Consider the following 22144-nt stretch of genomic DNA (forward strand, 5'->3'; position numbering starts at 1 on the left):
TTCTGTTTTACTGGTTGCTTATAATTTCACATCCTGTCATTCCTAACCAGACTACAAATGAATAAGCGTTTTGTTATTTTGTGAAAGTACTGATTACTTTTAGACATGCAAATGTATTATCTATTAAACTGCAAGATGTGTTTAGTGTAAAATCAGTATTTCTGGAAGCAGTTCGTTTAGGTATCCTACTGGCAAAAAGTATTCCACAAAATATTCCATAAAGAAGACTTGTTTAGAATCTGAAAGGGCAAGAACATGATCTGGCCATATTCTGGGCATAAATCTATTTAGAATAATACTTTTCATCACCCTCCACCCAGAAAAGAGAAAAATATTCTCTCATTATTCATTGCTTGAACAAGTTTTATCCTGGATTACTGTATCACTATTTTTGTTTAAACAACTTTAATAGATTACTTTTCCTTTCCATTTGCCTCTAATTCAAGAGTTCTATTTTTCAGGATGTGTACGCATGTGTGCACATGCCAGTATTTTCCTCTGGTAAAAACAAAAACCAAAAAACAACCCAACACGCATAATAAAGAAATGCCCTATTTTCATTAAAACTGTATCTGTTAGAATTAGTTGATATCACAATGTTAAATGAAATCAGCTATTTTCATAAAGTTTATTTAATGGAAAGAGTTCTGGCTATAATCAACCCATGAACTTTAACATACCTGGCTTTTATGGGGAAGTTCTGTGAAATGTCTTTCATTAATTTTATGGCATCATAAACTGGCGTAGACATTATTTGAGAAGCTGCCTGAAAACTAAGATCTGGAAAAAAAAATCTAGCATCATGTCAGATCTTCACAGACATTTCCAGGTAATTTAAATAATTTACTCAACATTTCTTGCCACATATTTATTATATAGACATGTTAACACTTACATGTAGCATTTTTCAAAAGTTTTAAACAGAAGGCTATCACCAATGTCCAAATAAGGTAAGCTTTACACATTTTTGAAGGGCTAATCATTTAATACCTATTATTTTCCACAAATTACAGTATAACTTCAAAAAGAGATATATGAAAAGAAACGTTAATGCCAAGCTATTTTTTCTATACTTAAGGTTTAACAAAACATGCAACAAAAAGCTTTGATAAGGATAACAAGAGGAAGGAAAAAAGAGCTTTGGGGAACTAATTCTGGAAAGAACTTTAAGAAAGATCCGATGTGTTTATTAACTCAGTACATATCAAAAATTCACTTTTTCTCTCAATGTATTACCCTTATATGACAATAAAAATCAAATCCTAAACTTAGTATTTTACCGGATACAAAAGTTCTACGAAAAGAAAACTGTGTGGCTTACGTAGTCAGTCTCCAATATGTCGGAAGCAGTCATCTTAATCTCGTCCCTTTGTTCAAGAGTCAGAAAAGATTTTAAAGCTTGATTCTGTTTGTTACTGAATAGTGAAACATACTGTTTCTCTTTAACGTTTCACCACAGGTAGAATCCTAGTTTACCATACACTAGTAAAATAACCAGCTTAACATAGTAAGACTAGTTTCATTTCCGCATTCTCAGTACGGTGCATCGAGTTGGAATCAAAGGTTAGGAAAAGGTGTTCTTAGCACAGCTTACTGTGGGATAGACAGCCTAACAACCAAGGTTCAAATTCTAGCTCTGTATTCACTTTCTAGCTGAGTAACTTTAAATCACATTTCCTCAACCTACTTTAGCATGTTTCCAGCCCCAGCACTGCAGCAAAGCCATCGGTACTCATGAGTATCTCCTAATTACCAAACACAACGGATATGTGTCAGTCCTTATCTTACGAAGATCCTTTTGCAAGAGGGTTATTACATCCTACAAAGAAAAAGCACTGACTTTCTATTCAGTAAATGGTGCTGGGAAAACTAGACATTCATGTGCAAAAGAATGAAAATGGACCCCTATCTTATACAATACACAAAAATTAACTCAAAATGGATTAAGGACTTAAATTTAAGACCTAAATCCATAAAATCCTGAAAGAAAATATAGGGATAAGCTCCCTGACATCAGTCTTAGTGATGATTTTTTGGATATGACACCAAAACCAAAGGCAGCGAAGCAAAAATAAACAAGCAGGACTATATCCTACTCAAAAGCTTCTGCAACAGCAAGGAAATCATCAACAAAGTGAAAAAGCAAGCTACAGAATGGGACAAAACATCTGAAAATCATATATCTGACTTATCACCAACAACCAAAATACAGAAGAAACTCATGTAAACTGGTATAGCCACTATGGAAAACATGGCAATTCCTCCAAAAATTAAAACTAGAACCACCATATGGTCCAGCTTCTGGGTATGTATCCAAAGGAAATGAAATCAGTCTCTCAAAGAGATACCTGGACTCCCATGTTCACTGCAGCATTATCCACAACAGCCAAGGTGGAAATAATCTAACTATCCATTGATGGATGAGAAAATGTGGTGTACATATACAATGGAATATTATTCAGCATTAAGAGAGAGGAAATTCTGCCATTTGTAACAACATCAATGAACCTGGATGACATTATGCTAAGTGAAAACAAAGATAAATATTGCACAGTATCAGGTACATGTTTAAAAAAAAAAGTTAAACTCATACAAACAAATTAGAATAGTTGCCTGGGGGCTGGATAGAGGAAAAAAGGCGAGGTTGGTAAAAGGGTATAAAATGAAGAGGGTCTGAAGATCTAATGTATAACCACGGTGACTGGAGTTGATATCACTGTATTACATAACTGAAATTTGCTCAAAGAGTAGAAATTAAATGTTCTCACCAAAAAAGAAAAAGACCTGATACACAAGTAGGTACTCACTAAATACTGATGAAAGAATAAATGAATAGTCAAATTACAAGTAAGATTCTTTATGTTCTGTTTCTTATTATTCTATTGCTATTAAAGGCATTTACAAGCAACACAATTTTTAACTCATGGGTATATATTTAGGAATATGTGCACTTTTAGGCAAGAAAACATAATTGTTATTTACATGACTGTGGGAATAAGCTTAGAAATTCCCTGGGCTTACACCAATGGGTTAACAAGGAAAAAAGGACAAAGCCATAGGATGCTCACACCTGAGAAGACAACCAAGAATAGGGAGGTGCAAAGGTGCCCCCCAACACATAGGTATATGAAATAAACAAGATTAGATATATCAGGGTGAAAGCACCTCCCCCCCCCCCAATTTAGTACCACAGCAGAAAGCTGCTTTCACAGGAAAGAAAGACCAAGTTAGGTAAACAGGTAAATCGGGATATAGATGGCTGTGCTGCAGGTGAAGCAGCCCACAGCGGAGATGATTAACAAAAGAAAAGGTGCCTTGTTAACTCTGAGGTTATTTGTCCTACCTGTCTCATCCCTAGGCTAGCTAAGATAAACAGAGGTGGTGCCTCACGTCTGCCATAAACAACCTTCAGCCTGACTGCCTGGTGCCTGGATTTTGTTTTGTATTAACCCAAACCCCTAACCCCGAATTTTTAAAGACCCCCTTTCCGTCACATCCACAATTTAATGTTCACAGATTCATTGTCTCTTTGTGCACGTCCGTCCCCATGTTTGTAAGCCTTCTGATCCTAATAAAACTGGGCAAGGACCCTTATTCTGGGCTCTTGTCTTTTCCCAGACATAAGCCATCTCTCATTTTTCATCCTGCGTCCTGCTCTCTTGCTAGACAAGAGAGAACTTTATACCCAGAGTCTACGACACATGACTGAATGGTGTTAATGACTTATAAAAGAGGAAAATGGATGATCAAAGATCTTGCCTGATGGCATTTGGCTGCTGTACAATGTCATACTCAGAAACAGCAGAATGCGGTGTGGAAGAAACAATTTAGGCTCATTTTAGATATCCTTGATCTGTGCTTTATCATATTCGTGAACTTGGACTAATTATTTTATGTGTCCATTCCTGATTTCCTCATCTGAAAAGTGAGAGATCTAACCTCATATGAGTTTTTAAAAAATTAATCGTACTGTATATAAACAGCCTAACACTTTGCCAGACACAGTGTCGGCTGATAGTTTTATCATTGTCAATCCACCGTCGTGATGATCCTTCTACCACCTTCTACTCAGGTTTGACAGCACAACTAGTCTTTTAAAACTTTTTATTAACACGAACGTAATTCTCCTTTACATGACCAATCTTCTGAGCACAACTTATTTGAAAGCCCCTGAAAACTCACTTATGAAGTCAGATAGAGTATAAGTAACAACCAAATGAATATATTACCAGATTCTATTAACACTTTTTGCTTTGTTCTAAACTGTCCATACCTATTAACTCACCGATAGCTATCTAAGTCCTACGCTTAGCCTCAGAAACCCAGATCCCCATATTTAACTGTTTTACAACTTGGACACTTCAAAAGCAACATGTTTAATCCTAAGTTTGTAATATTCCTACCCCATCTTTGCCCAAATCTGCTCCTCTTTACTCTCCTCTTCTCAGCAAACACTGTCCATGCAGCTGGACAAACCATGATCTTACAGTTCTTAGTATCTTTCTCCATCACATATCCCTATCCAACCTCTCACAATGATCCCTGTATTCTCTCTAAATAATCCACCCCCAAATTTATCCCAACCCTTCCTGAGATCTCACATCAGCTGCCACTTACTGACACTGGGGAGGCCTCTCGCTCTCCCCAGCGCTCACCCCCACCAGATCAGGTCTTCCTGGCACACATCCTTCTTAATCCTACCTACCTTTGCTTCAAAGCAATTACAATCATAATTTTTACATTGGTTTTCTAATTTTTTAACGTTTACCTAAGATCCTTAGAAGACACACAGCGTCTACTTTAGCTCATCTTATCTTCAGAATCTAGTGTTTTTCAAAATGTCAGTTGGAACCCATTAGTCAGTAGTGACATCAGATTGAGTAGGTAATGTGAAGTTATTTTTCTAACAATATAAGGTAGAATAAAAGACAGTTTTCCAGAATGAATAAAATGTAGTAAACATACATGTGTATGTGGGAGCTTTTTTTTTTTTTTTTTTTAAAGTTTGAACGTGTCAGTGTATTCTTACATTATATACTCGTGTACGGGTCCGATGTAAATAAATTCCGCTGCCTCTGAGCCAGAAATTATAAAATGAAAGAACACAGGTATTGCTCACTCTCTATGTCCTGGAAACCTACTCTGTTTGGCTTCTATCAGGTGCTCCTCACAGACTCTACTTCACACCCCTGGACCAGCGCCACAGGGCCCGCCCTCATGCACCGGCTGCTCACTCCGCACTATCAGCTCCCCCTCCTCTTGAAGACCTTTATGCTAAGACGCCCACAGCTCTTCCACTCCTCTCCTTTTAACTACGGACTTCCTGTTCAGCCCACTACTGGACCCTGTCATCTGAATGACATCATCAAATGCAAGCAATGCATTTATTTCACTTCAGTCTCTTTATTCTGGAACTCGATCTTCAACCCGAAAACATACTTACATGTTTTACATTCTCTCTATTCAGGCTCAAAGCTGGATGTCTTAAGCCATCTTTGACTCCTTTCATCTCCTAAACATTTGCTAAATCCAGCCTTCCTGATGCCCTCTGCCACAGTCACAGTGCTCTCTCTCACTGTATGATTTCAAAGAGGTCTTAGCATGAGCTCCTGTTTCTAGTCCATTGAAATCCATCTGACACAGACATCAGCCAGATCCATTAAAACAGATCGCACGTTCTGTTTATAGGCCTTCAAAAGCATCACCTACAATTATCACCTGTAATTATATTTTATAAATTAGGGGATCCTTGGAGAACATTTTGAAGAAGAAAGTAGAATGGTGCTTGCCTACAACAGTTGGAGAAACTGGGGAGAAATGGGGAGTTGACGGTTAATGGGAACGTGACTTTCTGAGGTGATGAAAATACTCTAAAGTTGTGGAACAGTTAAAAAAAAAAAACTCAGAAAATATACTAAAACCTGTTAAATGGTACATTTTAAAGGGATGAATTGTATAGTATGTCAACTGTCTCAATAAGCTGTTAATAAAAAGTTGAGTGATAGAAACTATAGATTACACAGAAAAATGATGTCCCCATGACTGACTAAAAATTACAAGTAATAAAGAAAATAAACCAAAAAGCAGTTACAGTTCAAACTAAATTTTGGTCATAAGATAGGTGCTTATAGGATGTCAGCACAGAGGCTGTTCTAAGCTACAGTGAAATATGCAATGTTCTATTAAGATCAAAATTTTAAACAGAAGAAAACTAATGATTTCCTGGACTGACTAGTCAAGATTTTTAATCACTGTTAAAGACAACTTGAAATGTGATTTACTACTGGAGATGAACCTATAAGATAAATCAGTGTATACTTTAAAAATGATAAGAGCAAGTAACTATATTTCACATAATTTTAACTCTAATAAACATAACCATATGATCTGCTTGACAGCCTTTTAATTAAATATGAATTTTGACAAAAATTCACATCAGTTAACTATTACCTATGAAATAATATATATCATATTACATAAAAGCTTATTGAACAGAGATCAGTTACCAAAATGCTGTGTTATAGAAGTACTGTACCTTGCAGTTCCCAGACTTTCAAAGGCATCATTTCTTTGCTGCTCTCAATCAGGTATTTTTGGAATGCTGTCAGATTATCTCTAAGATCTGAATATCTTTCTCTGCATTAGAATATTAAGTCATGTTAACTGTCATCACCTACTACAAATTATACAAGCAGTATATTTTTGAAATTAACTTTCTCAAACTAGACACAAAAACCTGTTCCATCCAGATAATAAATTATGATACAGCTATATCCACAGAACTTAAAAATAATGAGGTATATATGTCCACTTTTTTAAATATAGGAAACAACCCAAAATCTGGAGGGATGTACTCTCAATTGTTACTATGTTAACATTAACTAAAAGGGATTGAAGGACGAGGGCAGAAGCATTAGCTTTTTACATTCTATACTTTTTAACATTTTATAAATTACAAGTATTGCCTTTATAATTTAAAACAAAACTATTTTATAAGGAAAACATTAATGCTTCCTATACAACTTTAGAGTTCCATCTTTGAAACTTATAAAAATCATCAGTAAGACAATTTTGCCCAATGTTAAACACATATAGGTATCTTTTTAGAATGCCAAATAATAACGTAGTAGCAATGACATTTTACTATACATATGATATACACTATAACTTCAGGGCACATGGGTGGCTCATTTGGTTGAGCATCTCACTCCTGTTTTTGGCTCAGGTCATGATCCCAGGGTTGTGGGATTGAGCCCCACATCAGGCTCCATGTTGAGTGTGGAGCCTGCATAAGTCTCTCTCTCTCTCCCCCCCTCTTTCCTTTTGTCTCTCTTCCTCTGTTCGTGCTGTCTCTCAAAAATTAAAAAAAGTAAACTATAACTTCTTTTTTCTAACTCATGAAATCAAGACACAATGCCATTTCAGATTTAAATTCTTTTTTTTAAAAAACCTTACCACCAACACAACTCACAAAACACATATTTCAACAGCAAAAAGATTTTAAAAAGAGGAAAAAATATACAGAACACATACACAGAAATGCATTAATCATATGGTTAACACTAAGTAAATACACCACAGTGTTGATTTTATGCAATTTTAGTACAACACGGGGGCACGTTTTAAAAATGAAGACTGACTACAACTGTTACAGTGAAAGGGCAATAGAACCTCTTCCAAAAGGAAGTTCAGTTCACTATGAACTAAATTAACCCCTCCTTTATCAATTTAATTACAGAGCAATATTAAGTTTATAAGAGCTATATTACTGGTTTTCATATTTAATAATAATCTTAAATTTCACTGCTAAATTTATGTAAATCAGACAAAAATACATTATTCATATAATACCTCAAAGCAAAGGGTTTTGCTTAAATCAACTGAATAGCTGTGTAAGAACTAATTTTGAGTACCTCCTCTTTTAAAAATGGCTCCCAAGGCTTTTTGTAGAATGTGCAATTTATTCCCATAAAAAGTTTTATGTTTAAAAAAGAATAGAACTGTGGATTCCACGAGGCTGAGATACAGCTGACAATGGAATAAAAGTGTATTATTATCTACTAAATACCTTACTTAGAATAAATCCATTTTTCAAGATTCGCGAACTTTTCAAGGCCAATTAGCACACCACTGTGCCAATACTTTAAAATATAACTCCGTCATCTATATAAATTAGCACAGTCTCCACAAACGTTCCCCTGCTCTGTAGAGTACCTACTCACCAGGAGAACTGACCTTAGTGTCCTTTATAAATACTTGCAATATTAAGTAAAACTTAAAGCTATTAATAAAAACTGTCCTTTACCTGTAATTAATTTTGCCTTTGTAATGAAGCCACAAACTTTCCCTTCTTTTTTTTTTTTTTTTTAATTTTTTTTTTCAACGTTTATTTATTTTTGGGACAGAGAGAGACAGAGCATGAACGGGGGAGGGGCAGAGAGAGAGGGAGACACAGAATCGGAAACAGGCTCCAGGCTCTGAGCCATCAGCCCAGAGCCCGACGCGGGGCTCGAACTCACGGACCGCGAGATCGTGACCTGGCTGAAGTCGGACGCTTAACCGACTGCGCCACCCAGGCGCCCCAAACTTTCCCTTCTTGTAACGAAGGGAAAGCACATATAAAACGACAACAATCCCCATTCATGAGCATTCAGAGAGCACTCACCATCCCATTCTTGGTCTCCAATCAGTGATGCAAGACAGAAAAAGAGGGGGGGGACAACTTTAATATCTGAACAGTTACTTATACGTGTATATGAGATTAAGACGAGATATTAAAAGGTTTTCGATATGGCAATCTGCACATAGAAATTTAAGAAAAATACGTATTTTCTTTTGACACATAAAAATTTTGATTACTTCATGCAAACAACCCAATACTAACCATGATTTTTCTAACCCAGTAGATCTGTGAAAGATGCTCTAATGTTTTGTTTTTTTTGACAAAGATCAGTTTGATCATTTCTAATTCCTATTTTTCTAATCATACTCATCATATGTGAAATTAGTGATTATTTTTCAATTTTGTGTTTTGCATTAGCCATGTATTACTTTTGTAATAAATAAAACCAATTACATGTATATTTTAAGAACTGAAACATGTGCCAACACAGCACACTGAATTCCTTTAAGAACAAACTTAAGGTACAGTAATAGAACTTCATTCCCATTCAGACTTACTTTAGTTTCCCGAAGAGAAATCCTTGAACTTCATTTGTTTCAATCCCATCCTCTACGGTAGCATTAGTCACTGCTATTTTGGAAATGAAACAATACAAAAACATTTTCAGACTGGAAAAGGGAGATGTAATAAAAAATTAGAAGAACGCGAGATTAGATTCCTTTTGTTTTACCTTGTTCTTCTTTCACGCATCAGCTGATACATGCATGTGCACATGCTTTTATTTCTGACTGTGCTCTTTTTAAACAGGCTTGGATCGTTAAACATTTAACAAATGCTTTACAGATTATTTCACAGTCAAGTTCTATTTTATAACCAGAATGATAAGCCAAAGTGGCTGCAACAAATCCTGGGCTTAGCTCTTAAGCCAGGCAGGAGCGCCAAACCCTAACAAATATAAGCATGCATGCATATTTCCAATGCCTTTAAAGATAATCAAGAAATCTTTAGGAAGAACCCAAACTCATGGCCTCAACAAGTAAGGATATAACATTTTACAGTCATCTCTCCCTTTCCTTCTCCATTACTCACCAAATAATACAACATACAGGGAGGTAAATGGTACATGTAAAGGGTACTTGGGGTCACAAGAACTCGTGACCTCCTACAGCATGGGGCTGCTTTCGGGGTGCACCAGTGCCCCTCAAGTACACTCCTCCTCTCTCTTCTGAAGGCCCACACCTCAGGGCTACAGCTAAAAGCGCTGGGTGTTTGGATCTAGTCCTCCTTCTCCTCCCTTTTAGTCCCTCATCACACAAACATTTGCTGGCTGTTTGCTAAGACTCCTGCCACATACACACCAGGAAGAGAGACACAAAAGAAAGAAACTCCGGTTGGGGGAAAGGAGAGAGACAAATAGACAATTTTAAGGCACCGTGTAAAGTTTTCATGAAAGCAGCACACAACACATGGACTGTAGAAAGGAGAAAACCACCCTCGACAGAGACAACGGTAGGCAGCCGTCTCACAGGTACTAATGGATAGGAGTTTTAAAAGATGCGTAGTCTTTGATGAAAGGAAAGTGGGAGAAGATGGAAGGTTTCAGGAAGAGGAAACAGCATATGCTAAGGGATAAAAGTACTCTATAGAGGTCATAAAGGCTTCGCATGGAGCCAAACATGGAGGCATCCAGGGAACAGAAAATTATTCTGTATAGTAGTTTAGTGTTGCAGAACCAGAGGGTACAAATGAGAGGCTATGGGAGAGTGATAAGGCAGAAAGAGGCTGGAGTATGAAAGCTTTCTTTGCAATGCCATGGTACTGTAATTTATGAGGGAGGTTATGGGGAGCCACTAAAGGATTTTAACCAGTAGTATCACGAAGTCAGATTTTCAGCATAAGGCATTCAATCTGAAAGCACTGTCAAGAATATCCATTAATTTATATGGGGGAGGAGGGAGGGTCAAGGTACAGAAGGCCAAAGATCAGAGAGAAGGCCAGTTAGAAGTCTGACACATATATACAAAGGGAAAAAAATGAACTGAGTTAAATATGTAATATAGATCATTCATGTGATCACGGGAGTTTTAAATTTTTTTCACCTAACATTTTTTAAATTATTTTTTTTTCAATTTCCTTTTTTTTCACCTGACATTTTAAAGAAAATTCCACAAGCCCAAGGATAGCTAGAAAATGCCTGTTACTATTATAACTGTAAACTAAGATACTAAATTATAGAGCATTATAAGGCTATATATAAGCAACATAGAAATACATAAAATCTGACTATTACTTTTCCAGTAACTCTTTAACTGGTAGGACTTAACAGTAATACAGATCTTTATCTGAAGCACATTCAGGAGGAATGGGCAGAGTGAAGTCTGTGATCAGGGCAGGGCCTCCAGGACCAGATCCTGGATAGAAAAATAAAGTTGAAGCAGAAGCCACATCTGAGAGCCTATAAAAAAATGAATTAAAAACTCAACCAAGAATCAGATATAAATAAATTTCAGATGAACCAGAGAAGAAAAGATTTTCCTAAGAATCTGAAAACTCATTCATCTTGTTCAGGTCTCCAGAGTCCTTCATCTGGGGCCTGCAGTTAGAATGCACCACCATGGACAGATATCAGTTTGTAGACACAAATCTAATCAATCTACTTCATCCAATGTAGCAATTCACAGGCCTCTCCTGTCTTACTTCAAGAACAGCATCATCATCCTAACTTTATTATGATTACTTGAGACAAAGCTCCCTAAGACCCTGTGTTGCCAATGACTTTCAGATTTACTGAGATACTGATCCCCTGAGACACCCGGTCCCCATCCTGGAGGTGGCTGGGCACATCATGGGCCAGTCACCTCCAGTCATAACCAGCCTCGTTACCTCAGTGTGCCTCGCACATGTTACCATTTTTTTATATGTTGCTGAAAATGGTTGGGAAGCCACTGGATAAAGGAAAATAATATGCTATTTCAAATTTCTAAAAAAGTTTTTGGGAGCACAATATTAAACATATTTCTTTCAGTTTAAAATTAAATTCTACAAAATAGAAGGAGAGATAAAAAGTTTCTCAGACAAACAAAAATTAAAGGAGTTTGTGACCACTAAACCAGCCCTGCAAGAAATAAGAAATTTTAAGGGGGACTCTCTGAGGGGAGAAAAGATGAAAAAAAAAAATATATATATATCTCAAAAGCAACAAAGATTAGAAAGGACCAGAGACCACCACCAGAAACTCCAACTCTACAAGCATCATAATGGCAATAAATTCTTATCTTTCAGTACTCACTCTAAACGTCAATGGACTCAATGCTTCAATCAAAAGACACAGGGTAACAGAATGGATCAGAAAACAAGACCCATCCGTATGCTATTTACAAGAGACCCACTTTAGACCTAAAGACACCTTCATATTGAAAATAAGGGGATGGAGAACCATCTATCATGCTAATGGTCAACAAAAGAAAGCTGGAGTAGCCATACTTATATCAGACAATCTAGACTTTAAAATAAAGACTGTAGCAAGAGATGCAGAAGGGCATTATATCATAATCAAGGGGTCTGTCCACCAAGAAGACCTAACAACTGTAAACATTTATGCGCCAAATGTGGAAGCACCCAAATATATGTTAATTAATCACAAACATAAAGAAACTCATCGATAGTAATACCGTAATAGTAGGAGACTTCAACACCCCACTCACAACAATGGACAGATCATCTAATCAAAAATTCAACAAGGAAACAATGGCTTTGAATGACATACTGGACCAGATGGACTTAACAGATATATTCAGAACATTTCATCCTAAAGCAGCAGAATATACATTCTTATCCAGTGCACATGGAATGTTCTCCAGAACAGACCATATACTGGGACACAAATCAGCCCTAAGTAAGTACAAAAAGATTGAGATCATACCGTGCATATTTTCAGACCACAACGCTATGAAACTCAAAATCAACCACAAGAAAAAACTGGGAAAGGTAACACATACTTGGAGACTGAAGAACGTTCTACTAAAGAATGAATGGGCCAACCAAGCAGTTAAAGAGGAAATTAAAAAGTATATGGAAGTCAATGAAAATGATAAAACCGCAGCCCCAAACCTCTGGGATGCAGCAAAGGCAGTCATAAGAGGGAAATATATAGCAATCCAGGACTTCCTAAAGAAGGAAGAAAGATCTCAGATACACAACCTAACCTTATGCCTTAAGGAGCTGGGAAAAGAACAGTAAATAAAACCCCAAACCAACAGAAGACAGGAAATAATAAACAGTAGAGCAGAAACCAATGCTATCGAAACAAAACAACAAAAAGGAAACAAACAAAAAACCCCAGTAGAATAGTTCAATGAAACCAGAAGCTGGTTCTTTAAAAGAATTAACAAAATTAATAAATCACTAGCCAGTTTGATAAAAAAGAAAAATGGAAAGCCCCAAATAAATAAAATCAAGAATGAAAAAGGAGAAATTACAACCAACACAGCAGAAATAAAAATAATAAGAGAATATTATAAGCAATTATATGCCAGTAAAATGGGCAATCTGGAAGAAATGTACAAATTCCTAGAAACATATAAACTACCAAAACAAACAGGAAGAAATAGAAAATGTGAACAGACCTATCACCAGTAAAGAAATCGAATTAGTAATCAAAAATCTCCCAAAAAACAAGAGTCCAGGGCCAGGTGGCTTTCCAAGGGAATTCTACCAAACATTTAAGGAAGAGTTAACACCTATTCTCTTGAAGCTGTTCCAAAAAATAGAAATGGAAGGAAAACTTCCAAACTCTTCTATGAAGCCAGTGTTACCTTGATTCCAAAACAAGACAAAGACCCCACTAAAAAAGGAGAACTATGGACCAATTTCCCTGATGAACATGGATGCAAAAATCCTCAACAAGATATTAGCCAACCGGATCCAACAATACATTAAAAAAATTATTCACCATGACCAAGCGGGATTTATACCTGAGATGCAGGGCTGGTTCAATATCTGCACAACAACTAATGTGATTCATCACATCAATAAAAGAAAGGACAAGAACCATAAGATCCTCTCAATAGGTGCAGAGAAAGCATTTGACAAAATACAGCATTCTTTCTTGATAAAAACCCTCAAGAAGGTAGGGATAGAAGGAGCATACTTCGAGATCATAAAAGCCATATATGAATGAGCCAATGCTAATATCATTCTCAATGGGGAAAAACAGAGCTTTTCCCCTAAGGACAGGAGCAAGACAGGGATGTCGACTCTCACCACGATCATTCAACATAGTATTGGAAGCCTTAGCCTCTGCAATCAGACAACACAAAGAAATAAAAGGCATTCAAGTCGGCCAGGAGGAGGTCAAACTTTCACTCTTCGCAGATGACACGATACTCCATATGGAAAACCCAAAAGATTCCACAAAAAGCTGCTAGAATTGATTCATGAATTCAGCAAAGTTGCAGGATAGAAAATCAATGCACAGAAATCAGTTGTATTCCTCTACACCAACAATGAAGCAACAGAAAGAGAAATCAAGGAATCGATCCCATTTACAGTTGCACAAAAAAACCATAAAATACCTAGGAATAAATCTAACCAAAGAGGTGAAAAATCTATACACTGAAAACTATAGAAAGCTTATGAAAGAAGACACAAAAAAAAATGGAAAAAGATTCCATGCTCCTGGATAGGAAGAACAAATATTGTTAAAATGTTGATACTACCCAAAGCAATCTCATTATTCAGTGCAATCCCTATCAAAGTAACACTTTAGCATTCTTCACAGAGCTAGAACAAATAATCCTAAAATCTGTATGGAACCTGAAAAGACCCCGAATAGCCAAAGTGATCTGGAAAAAGAAAACCAAAGCAGGAGGCATCACAATCCCTGACTTCAAGCTACACTACAAAGCTGTAATTACCAAGACAGTATGGTACTGGCACAAGAACAGACACTCAGATCAATGAAACAGAATAGAGAACCCAGAAATGGACCTAGAAACGTATGGCCAACTAATCTTTGACAAAGCAGGAAAGAATATCCAATGGAATAAAGACAGTCTCTTCAGCAAGTGGTGCTGGGAAAACTGGACAGCGACATACGGAAGAATGAACTTGGACCACTTTCTTACACCATACACAAAAATAAACTCAAAATGGATGAAAGACCTCAATGTAAGACAGGATGCCACCAAAATCCTTGAGAAGAAAGCAGGCAAAAACCTCTCTGACCTTGGCTGCAGCAACTTCTTACTCAACACGTCTCCAGAGGCAAAGGAAACAAAAGCAAAAATGAACTACTGGGACCTCATCAAAATAAAAAGCTTCTGCACAGTGAAGGAAACAATCAGCAAAACTAAAAGGCAACCGACAGAATGGGAGAAGATATTTGCAAATGACATATCAGATAAAGGGTTAGTATCCAAAATCTATAAAGAACTTATCAAACTCAACACCCAAAAAACAAATAATCCAGTGAAGAAATGGGCAAAAGACATGAAGAGACACGTTTCCAAAGAAGACATGCAGATGGCCAACTGACACGTGAAAAAATGCTCATCGTCACTCATCATCAGGGAAATACAAATCAAAACCACACTGAGATACCACCTCATACCTGTCAGAATGGCTAACATTAACAACTCAGGCAACAACAGATGTTGGAGAGGATGTGGAGAAAGAGGAACTCTTTTGCATTGTTGGTGGGAATGCAAGCTGGTGCAGTCACTCTGGAAAACAGTATGGAGGTTCCTCAAAAAACTAAAAATAGAACTACCCTATGACCCAGCAATTACACTACTAGGCATTTCTCCACGGGATACAGGTGTGCTGTTTCGAAGGGACACATGCACCCCCATGTTTATAGCAGCACTATCAACAATAGCTAAAGTATGGAAAGAGCCCAGATGTCCATTGATGGATGAATGGATAAAGATGTGGTGTGTATACATACACACACACACAATGGAGTATTACCCGGCAATCAAAAAGAATGAAATCTTGCCATTTGCAACTTCGTGGATGGAACTGGAGGATATTATGCTAAGTGAAATTAGTCAGAGAAAGACACAAATGATATGACTTCACTCATATGAGGACTTTAAGAGACAAAACAGATGAACATAAGGGAAGAGAAGCAAAAATAATATAAAAACAGGGAGGGGGACAAAACAGAAGAGACTCATAAATATGGAGAACTGAGGGTTACTGGAGGGGTTGTAGGAGGGGGGCTGGGCTAAATGGGTAAGGGGCACTAAGGAATCTACTTCTGAAATCATTGTTTCACTATAGGCTAACTAATTTGGATGTAAATTTTTAAAAAAATTTAAAAATTCAAAAAATAATAAAATTAAATTAAATTAAACTCTAAACTAAGGAGAACATGTCTAACCCAAAAGATCAGAAGGATCGTGAGGCCCCGCTTTCACGGTTTGTGTTCGTACTGAAAATCAAGATCAAGCGAGCTTTTGCCCTTCTGCTCCACGGGAGGTTCCTGCCCTCCCTGAGCTCACCTTAGGACACCTGCATTACCGTTTGACAGGTGTAATGACCCAAACTCCCCTCAAATTATCATACATAAGACTATAGTCATTACATTTTTAAAAGAACAAAGTTTGTAAGCCTCCAAGTTTTTATTCTATTCAAGTACAGAGAGTAAACTTACTTTTAACTTGAGTATCATCCAAAGCTTTGTATTCTGTACTCTTAATTGCTAGCTCCACACCGTAGCCAGATAAGTACATTTTCTGTGAGACTGGTTTCTGTTCAAACACATTTATTTTTTTAAAAAGAGAAAATACTGATTCAAACATCTTCTTTTAAATTCAATATGTTTATTAGGACATTAGAGTAAATTATTGACTTTTTAAATCACTGAATTATTATTTGGGGGATATTTATACTCTCTCTAGACAGTTTATCAAGGACCCAGAATTTGGTTGATTACCACTTCTTTACTTTCTAAAAACTTCGCAATGACTCTAATGTTGCAATTTTTTTTAAGTTTATTTATTTTGAGAGAGAGAGAGGGAGAGAGAGAGCTTGCGCACACAAGTAAGAGAGGGGCAGAGAGGAGGAGAGACAGAATCCCAAGCAAGCTCCATGCCGTCAGCACAGAGCCCAATGTGGGCTCAAAATCATGAACCGTGAAATCATCCCCCAAGCCAAGATCAGGAGTCAGACGCTTAACTGACGCCACCCAGGCATCCCAAATGTTTTAATTACTCTTTACAAGAAAAAAAAAATCTGATCTTTTTCTGTTTGTGGTAACTTCCCCATTTCTCCCAAGAGTTAATTAACAGAGGCTCCAATACAATCAAGTTTCAATAAAACTGTACTCCTTTTGGTGAATGCCACAAGATTTCCTAAACCAGCAAATGCTGTTTGCTTGCTCGTTGTCTAGCTGTAGGACAACCAGAGTGGTGCCAAGAGCAAATACTGAAGAGTAGAGGCAAAAGACATGCAGGAAAATGCAGTGTCTTGAACAACTTGATTACATTTTCTTCATGTTTTTAAATGATTAAAATACCCAATGCCACAAATGAGTATCCGTTCTTCAATGAGGGGCAACAATCGCTTCACATGGAGCTGTCTGAAGTAAGGGGCACATACAAAATATACTTGCAGAGACTGCCCCACCAAGGAAGAGAAGTCACCACATCTTTTCAAATAAGAAGATAGAAGAATTAGTTTCAGATATGCAGACAAGTATTTAACACTGCTGCACACATGACAATGTAACTTGCTAATTTCTCAGGCATGTGCTACAATGAAAGATAGCATGGGAAAACTGAATTGCTTCTAATTATGGTCATCTGAAAAAGTTAAAAATATTTTAAAGAGTTTTCAATTTCATACAGCACAATTTAAAAATGCATTCTGACTATCCACTAAAAAGGCAATCAGCTGGTAGAGAAGCAAATTGAAGCTCCAAGTCCATATACTTTGTTATAGTTCATAAAAGAAATGCAATTTCATGTAACCAATTTCCATTATCAATTCCAAAATATTATTAGCTCCTTGGGAACAAAGATAAATGTTTATTAAATTCATATTTACTGTCTCCATTTGAAAATGTATTAATATAAAATTTGAATGGTAGTTTAGTAAGTTTGGGTTTGCAAACCAAAAATGGTCACAGACTAAATCAATTGGTGAGAAGAATCTTTCTTCATTTTTTCTATTTCTTCTCTCCCCATAAAAAGGCATCTGTTTCAAAAGCAGCATAAATAAGTTCATTTTATTAGAATTACATGGACTAGATTTAAAACATAACTATTTTGAATGTACAATAGGTCATTCGTTAAAAAGAAAGCCGTAATTTGATTCTACAAAGTGCCCAGATAGTTGGCTGGTATGATTTCATAGTATATTTAAAGGCTGCATTTTCCAAAAAATAATTCGGGACACTGATTCTCAGTAGATGAGCGTACCTCCCTATAGTGTACATTAGTCACGTGGGGGGACATTTTTTTTTTTAATTCAAGTTAACATAGAGCATAGTCTTGGCTTTAGAGGTAGAACCCAGTGACTCATCTCTTATGTATCACACCCAGTGCTCATGCCTAAATTAAGTGCCCTCCTCAATGCCCATGACCCATCTAGCCCTTCGGCTGTTCCCTCGTCTCAGTTATGGTAGGTAATGCTGCCGTGAACACGAGAGCACAGAGATCTTCTCAAGTTAGTGCTTTCTTTCCTTTGAATGTTCACCCAGAAGCAGAAATGCTAGACCACATGGTCGTTCTTCTTAAAACTTTTTGAGGAACTCCAAGCTGTTTTCCATAGTGGCTGCGCTAATTTACACTCCCATCAACAGTGCAAAAGGGCTCCCTTTTCTCCATATCCTCTCACACTTGTCTTTTTGAGACCTTTTCATGTACATGTGGCCATCTGTAGGTCTCCTTTGAAAAAATACCTATTCAGGTCCTTTGCCCAATTTTTAATCAGATTGTTTTTTTGATACTGAGTTGTAGGAGTTCCTTATATATTTTGGATATTAACCCCTCCTTACATAAATGATTTATAAATATTTTCTCCCATTCCAGCCATTGCCTTTGGTTTTGTTAATCGTTTCCTTTGCCGTGCAGAGGCTTAATTTAGTTTGATGTAGACCCACTTCATTTTTTCTTTTCTTTTTAATTTTGTTGTTCTTTATTTTTACTTTTGTTGCCTTTGCTTTTGATGTCAAATCCAAAAAAATCACTGCCAAGACCACCGTCAAGGCGCTTTTTTCTTAGTTTTCTTCTAGGACTTTTACAGTTTCATTTTTTTTAAGTTTATTTTTATTTTGAGAGAGAAAGCGAGCAGGGGAGGGGAAGAGAGAGAGGGAGAATCCCAAGGCTCTGTGCTGTCAACATGGAGGAGGCTAAGGCAGGGCTCAAACCCATGAACTATGAGATCATGATCTGAGCTGAAATCAAGAGTCAGATGTTAACCGTCTGAGCCACTGTGGCACCCTCATGCTTTCACATTTTACGTTTAAATTTTAAATCCATTTTAAGTTAATTTTTTTGAGTGTTATAAGATAGGGGGCCAGTTCCATTCATTTGCATGTGGTTATCTAGTTTTTCCAGCATCATTTAACTGAGTAGGCTTGGAACCCCTGCTGAATATTAGTTGAGTATACACGTATGGGTTTATTTCTTGGTTCTCTATTCTGTTACACTGGTCCATGCATTCTTATTCCAATACCACACTGTTTTAATACTACAGCTTTGTAATATAGTTTGAAATCAGGACGTATGGTGCCTCTAGCTTTGTTCTTCTTTCTCAAGACTGCTTTAGATTTTAAAGCTGCTGCAATTAAAATGTTATATTTGTGTAGAATAGACATATATATTACTGGAACAGAGTCTAAAAACATACATGCCTGTAAGAAAACTTGGTATGTGATGGCTTAGAATAAAGACTTAACTGTTCAATAAATCATGTGGGAGCCAATACTCTTCTATATGGAAAAATTAGAATTCTATCTCTACCTTACAGCATATTCAAATACATTCTAGAGGGATTAAAGACCAAAACATAAAGGATGGCATTTTGTCACAAGAAAATATAGGAGAATGTCCTTATGACACCGCAAAGGAAACCATTAAAGAAAAGGTGGATAAGTCTGATTAAATCTCTATACTTGTGCTGAACCAAAGATGTCGTAATTTTTTTTAATACTAGAAATATACTAGAAGATGTTTGCAAGCTATGGAAGATTAGTATTCAGAATATATTTGTTAAAATCTGTATATGAGAAAAAGAAAAACCCAAAAAATCTAAGATAAAAATAGGTGAAGAATATGGATAGGCAATTAACAAGTATATCTGCAATGCTTTTACTACTTTATACATTATTATGCAAATAATTATATATTTCAATATAAAACACTCTTTCCGTGTTGGGCATATAGCAGTAAAATAAGAAAAGTCCTTCTAATGGTCATTATATACTACTAAATATGTGTGAGTTTGGTTGTGTGGGGTGGAGGGGATGGATAGTGCAGAGGTATAAAAGAAAACTTGAGATATAGCAATGAGTGCTACAAAATCATTAGACCACAATAATGTGATAAAAGTGTGAGAGCGGGGCGCCTGGGTGGCGCAGTCGGTTAAGCGTCCAACTTCAGCCAGGTCACGATCTCGCAGTCCGTGAGTTCGAGCCCCGCGTCGGGCTCTGGGCTGATGGCTTGGAGCCTGTTTCCGATTCTGTGTCTCCCTCTCTCTGCCCCTCCCCCGTTCATGCTCTCTCTCTGTCCCAAAAATAAATAAACGTTGAAAAAAAAAAAAAAAGTGTGAGAGCAATGAGAAGTTGAAAAGGTGGGAACACATTTGACCAGAAACTTGAACAAAGAAATAGTCACCTGTCCAAAGACATAGTTAAGAGCATTTCTGTATCAGGGTTCACATGATATATATAATCAGTATTATCAATTAGATGTTCTCGAAGTAATATTTTCATTAAAAATAACTATGAATCCTAGCAAATATTATATGCATTATGGTTTTGGTTTTTATCCAAGCTTTAAATCTGTTTCAGATTTAAGAAGAAAGGAATCTGAAAAGAAGTATCAACAGGATAATTCCAGAAAAGGATACAGAATCCCAATATATTTTTCCACTAAAATTCACATTTGATAGTTGTATTAATTTTTTAAAATCTTTAGGGGTGCCTGGGTGGCTCAGTTGGTTAAGCACCAGACTCTGAGTTTTGCCTCAGGTCATTATCTCATTGTTCAGGAGTTCAAGGCCCACATTGGGACTGCACTGACAGAGAGGAGCCTGCTTGGGATTCTCTCTCTTCTCTGTCCCTTCCCTGCTCTCATGAGCTCTCTCTTTCAAAATAAATAATTTAAAATATTTTTTTAAAACCTTTAACCGTTCAGGAAGAAATCATGTAAAATCTGGTGAGGAAATTATTAAACAGGTTTTTTATAGCCAAAATAATCTCAGATAAAACTGTACCTGAATATAATGTCGAAGAACATATAGGATTTCCCCATTTTTTGCTTTTTCAGACAATACTGGGTGAAATTTACCAAATGCTCTGGTACCCATTTCAGCATAGAGTATAATCACTGGTAAGTTCTCTTTGTTTGTAGGAAATTTATGATCTCCTTTAAATAGATAAGGTCTGGGCCTAAAATGAAAACAAAACACAAACTTTTAAAAAAGTCAAAGAACATATGGGAAATACATCATGACCTTTTATAATTTCTGCTTATCAAATAACTTACAGATAAAATATACACATGTTTCGTGTGTGTGTGTGTGTGTGTGTGTATCACCAAAAAGAGTTTAAACTTCCTGTGGTAAATTTTCATTTACCACAGTTAACATAGTAACTACTATGGGAGAATTAAAAAATGTAAACAAAATATACCTGCAAAATAACTTTACTCATACACAAAACAATACACACATAAGACAGAATACAATATAAACATGCTGCAGAATTTTATGGATATAGGTCAATAACTGAGAAAGAATACACCTAATATATGAAATCAGAGGGAATCGATAGAAAGTAGCTTCTACTAAAGACAGAAAAGAAACCTGGTTAACCCGAAACTGAGTATTACGAATATTTTTAATGACGAAAATTCACAATCTTTAAATAACAACATATAATGGCAATATATTTTTCAATGAAATAAAATCTATATTTTGTTCAATTAGAAGAGTATATAATTTTTCGTAGCTCGTGTTTCCTGAAAATGGGTTCCAAATATTTAAAAAACAAAGGCACTATATCAAAGATTATCAGTACTTAATAACAACCCATTAAACCCGCAAGGATAATCAGAGAAATACTATAGTCCAGCCCTAACATAAACAGACTTTGATATCTTTTAATTTTCCAGGCACTATGCTAGATTTTTTGTACATATTACATTCTATCTTCCCAACAATGCCTGTAGATAGTTACTATCATTTACTTAATACTTTAAAGGTTTCTGAGGCTCAGACAAGTTAAATATCCACAGCAAGATCAAACAGAAAGCCAAATTTCAACTCCTATCCATAAATAGGAATCCTAAA

The 22144-nt window shown here is 36.4% G+C and overlaps 1 protein-coding gene across 2 annotated transcripts in view; it reads right to left on the reverse strand.

Annotated features, from left to right (window-relative positions):
- UGGT2 (UDP-glucose glycoprotein glucosyltransferase 2) overlaps nt 1–22144 on the reverse strand; it is a 190019-nt gene that overhangs the window by 134118 nt on the left and 33757 nt on the right. For both annotated transcript variants that reach the window (XM_043581775.1, XM_043581784.1), the window contains exons 5-9: nt 21068–21242; nt 16281–16377; nt 9181–9253; nt 6536–6636; nt 681–780 (exon numbers count right to left, since the gene is read on the reverse strand). In XM_043581775.1, coding sequence (XP_043437710.1) covers nt 681–780; nt 6536–6636; nt 9181–9253; nt 16281–16377; nt 21068–21242 — 546 coding nt within the window. The remainder of the gene's footprint in view (nt 1–680; nt 781–6535; nt 6637–9180; nt 9254–16280; nt 16378–21067; nt 21243–22144) is intronic.

This window comes from Prionailurus bengalensis, chromosome A1 (genome assembly GCF_016509475.1).
Source record: "Prionailurus bengalensis isolate Pbe53 chromosome A1, Fcat_Pben_1.1_paternal_pri, whole genome shotgun sequence".
NCBI lineage: Eukaryota > Metazoa > Chordata > Mammalia > Carnivora > Felidae > Prionailurus > Prionailurus bengalensis.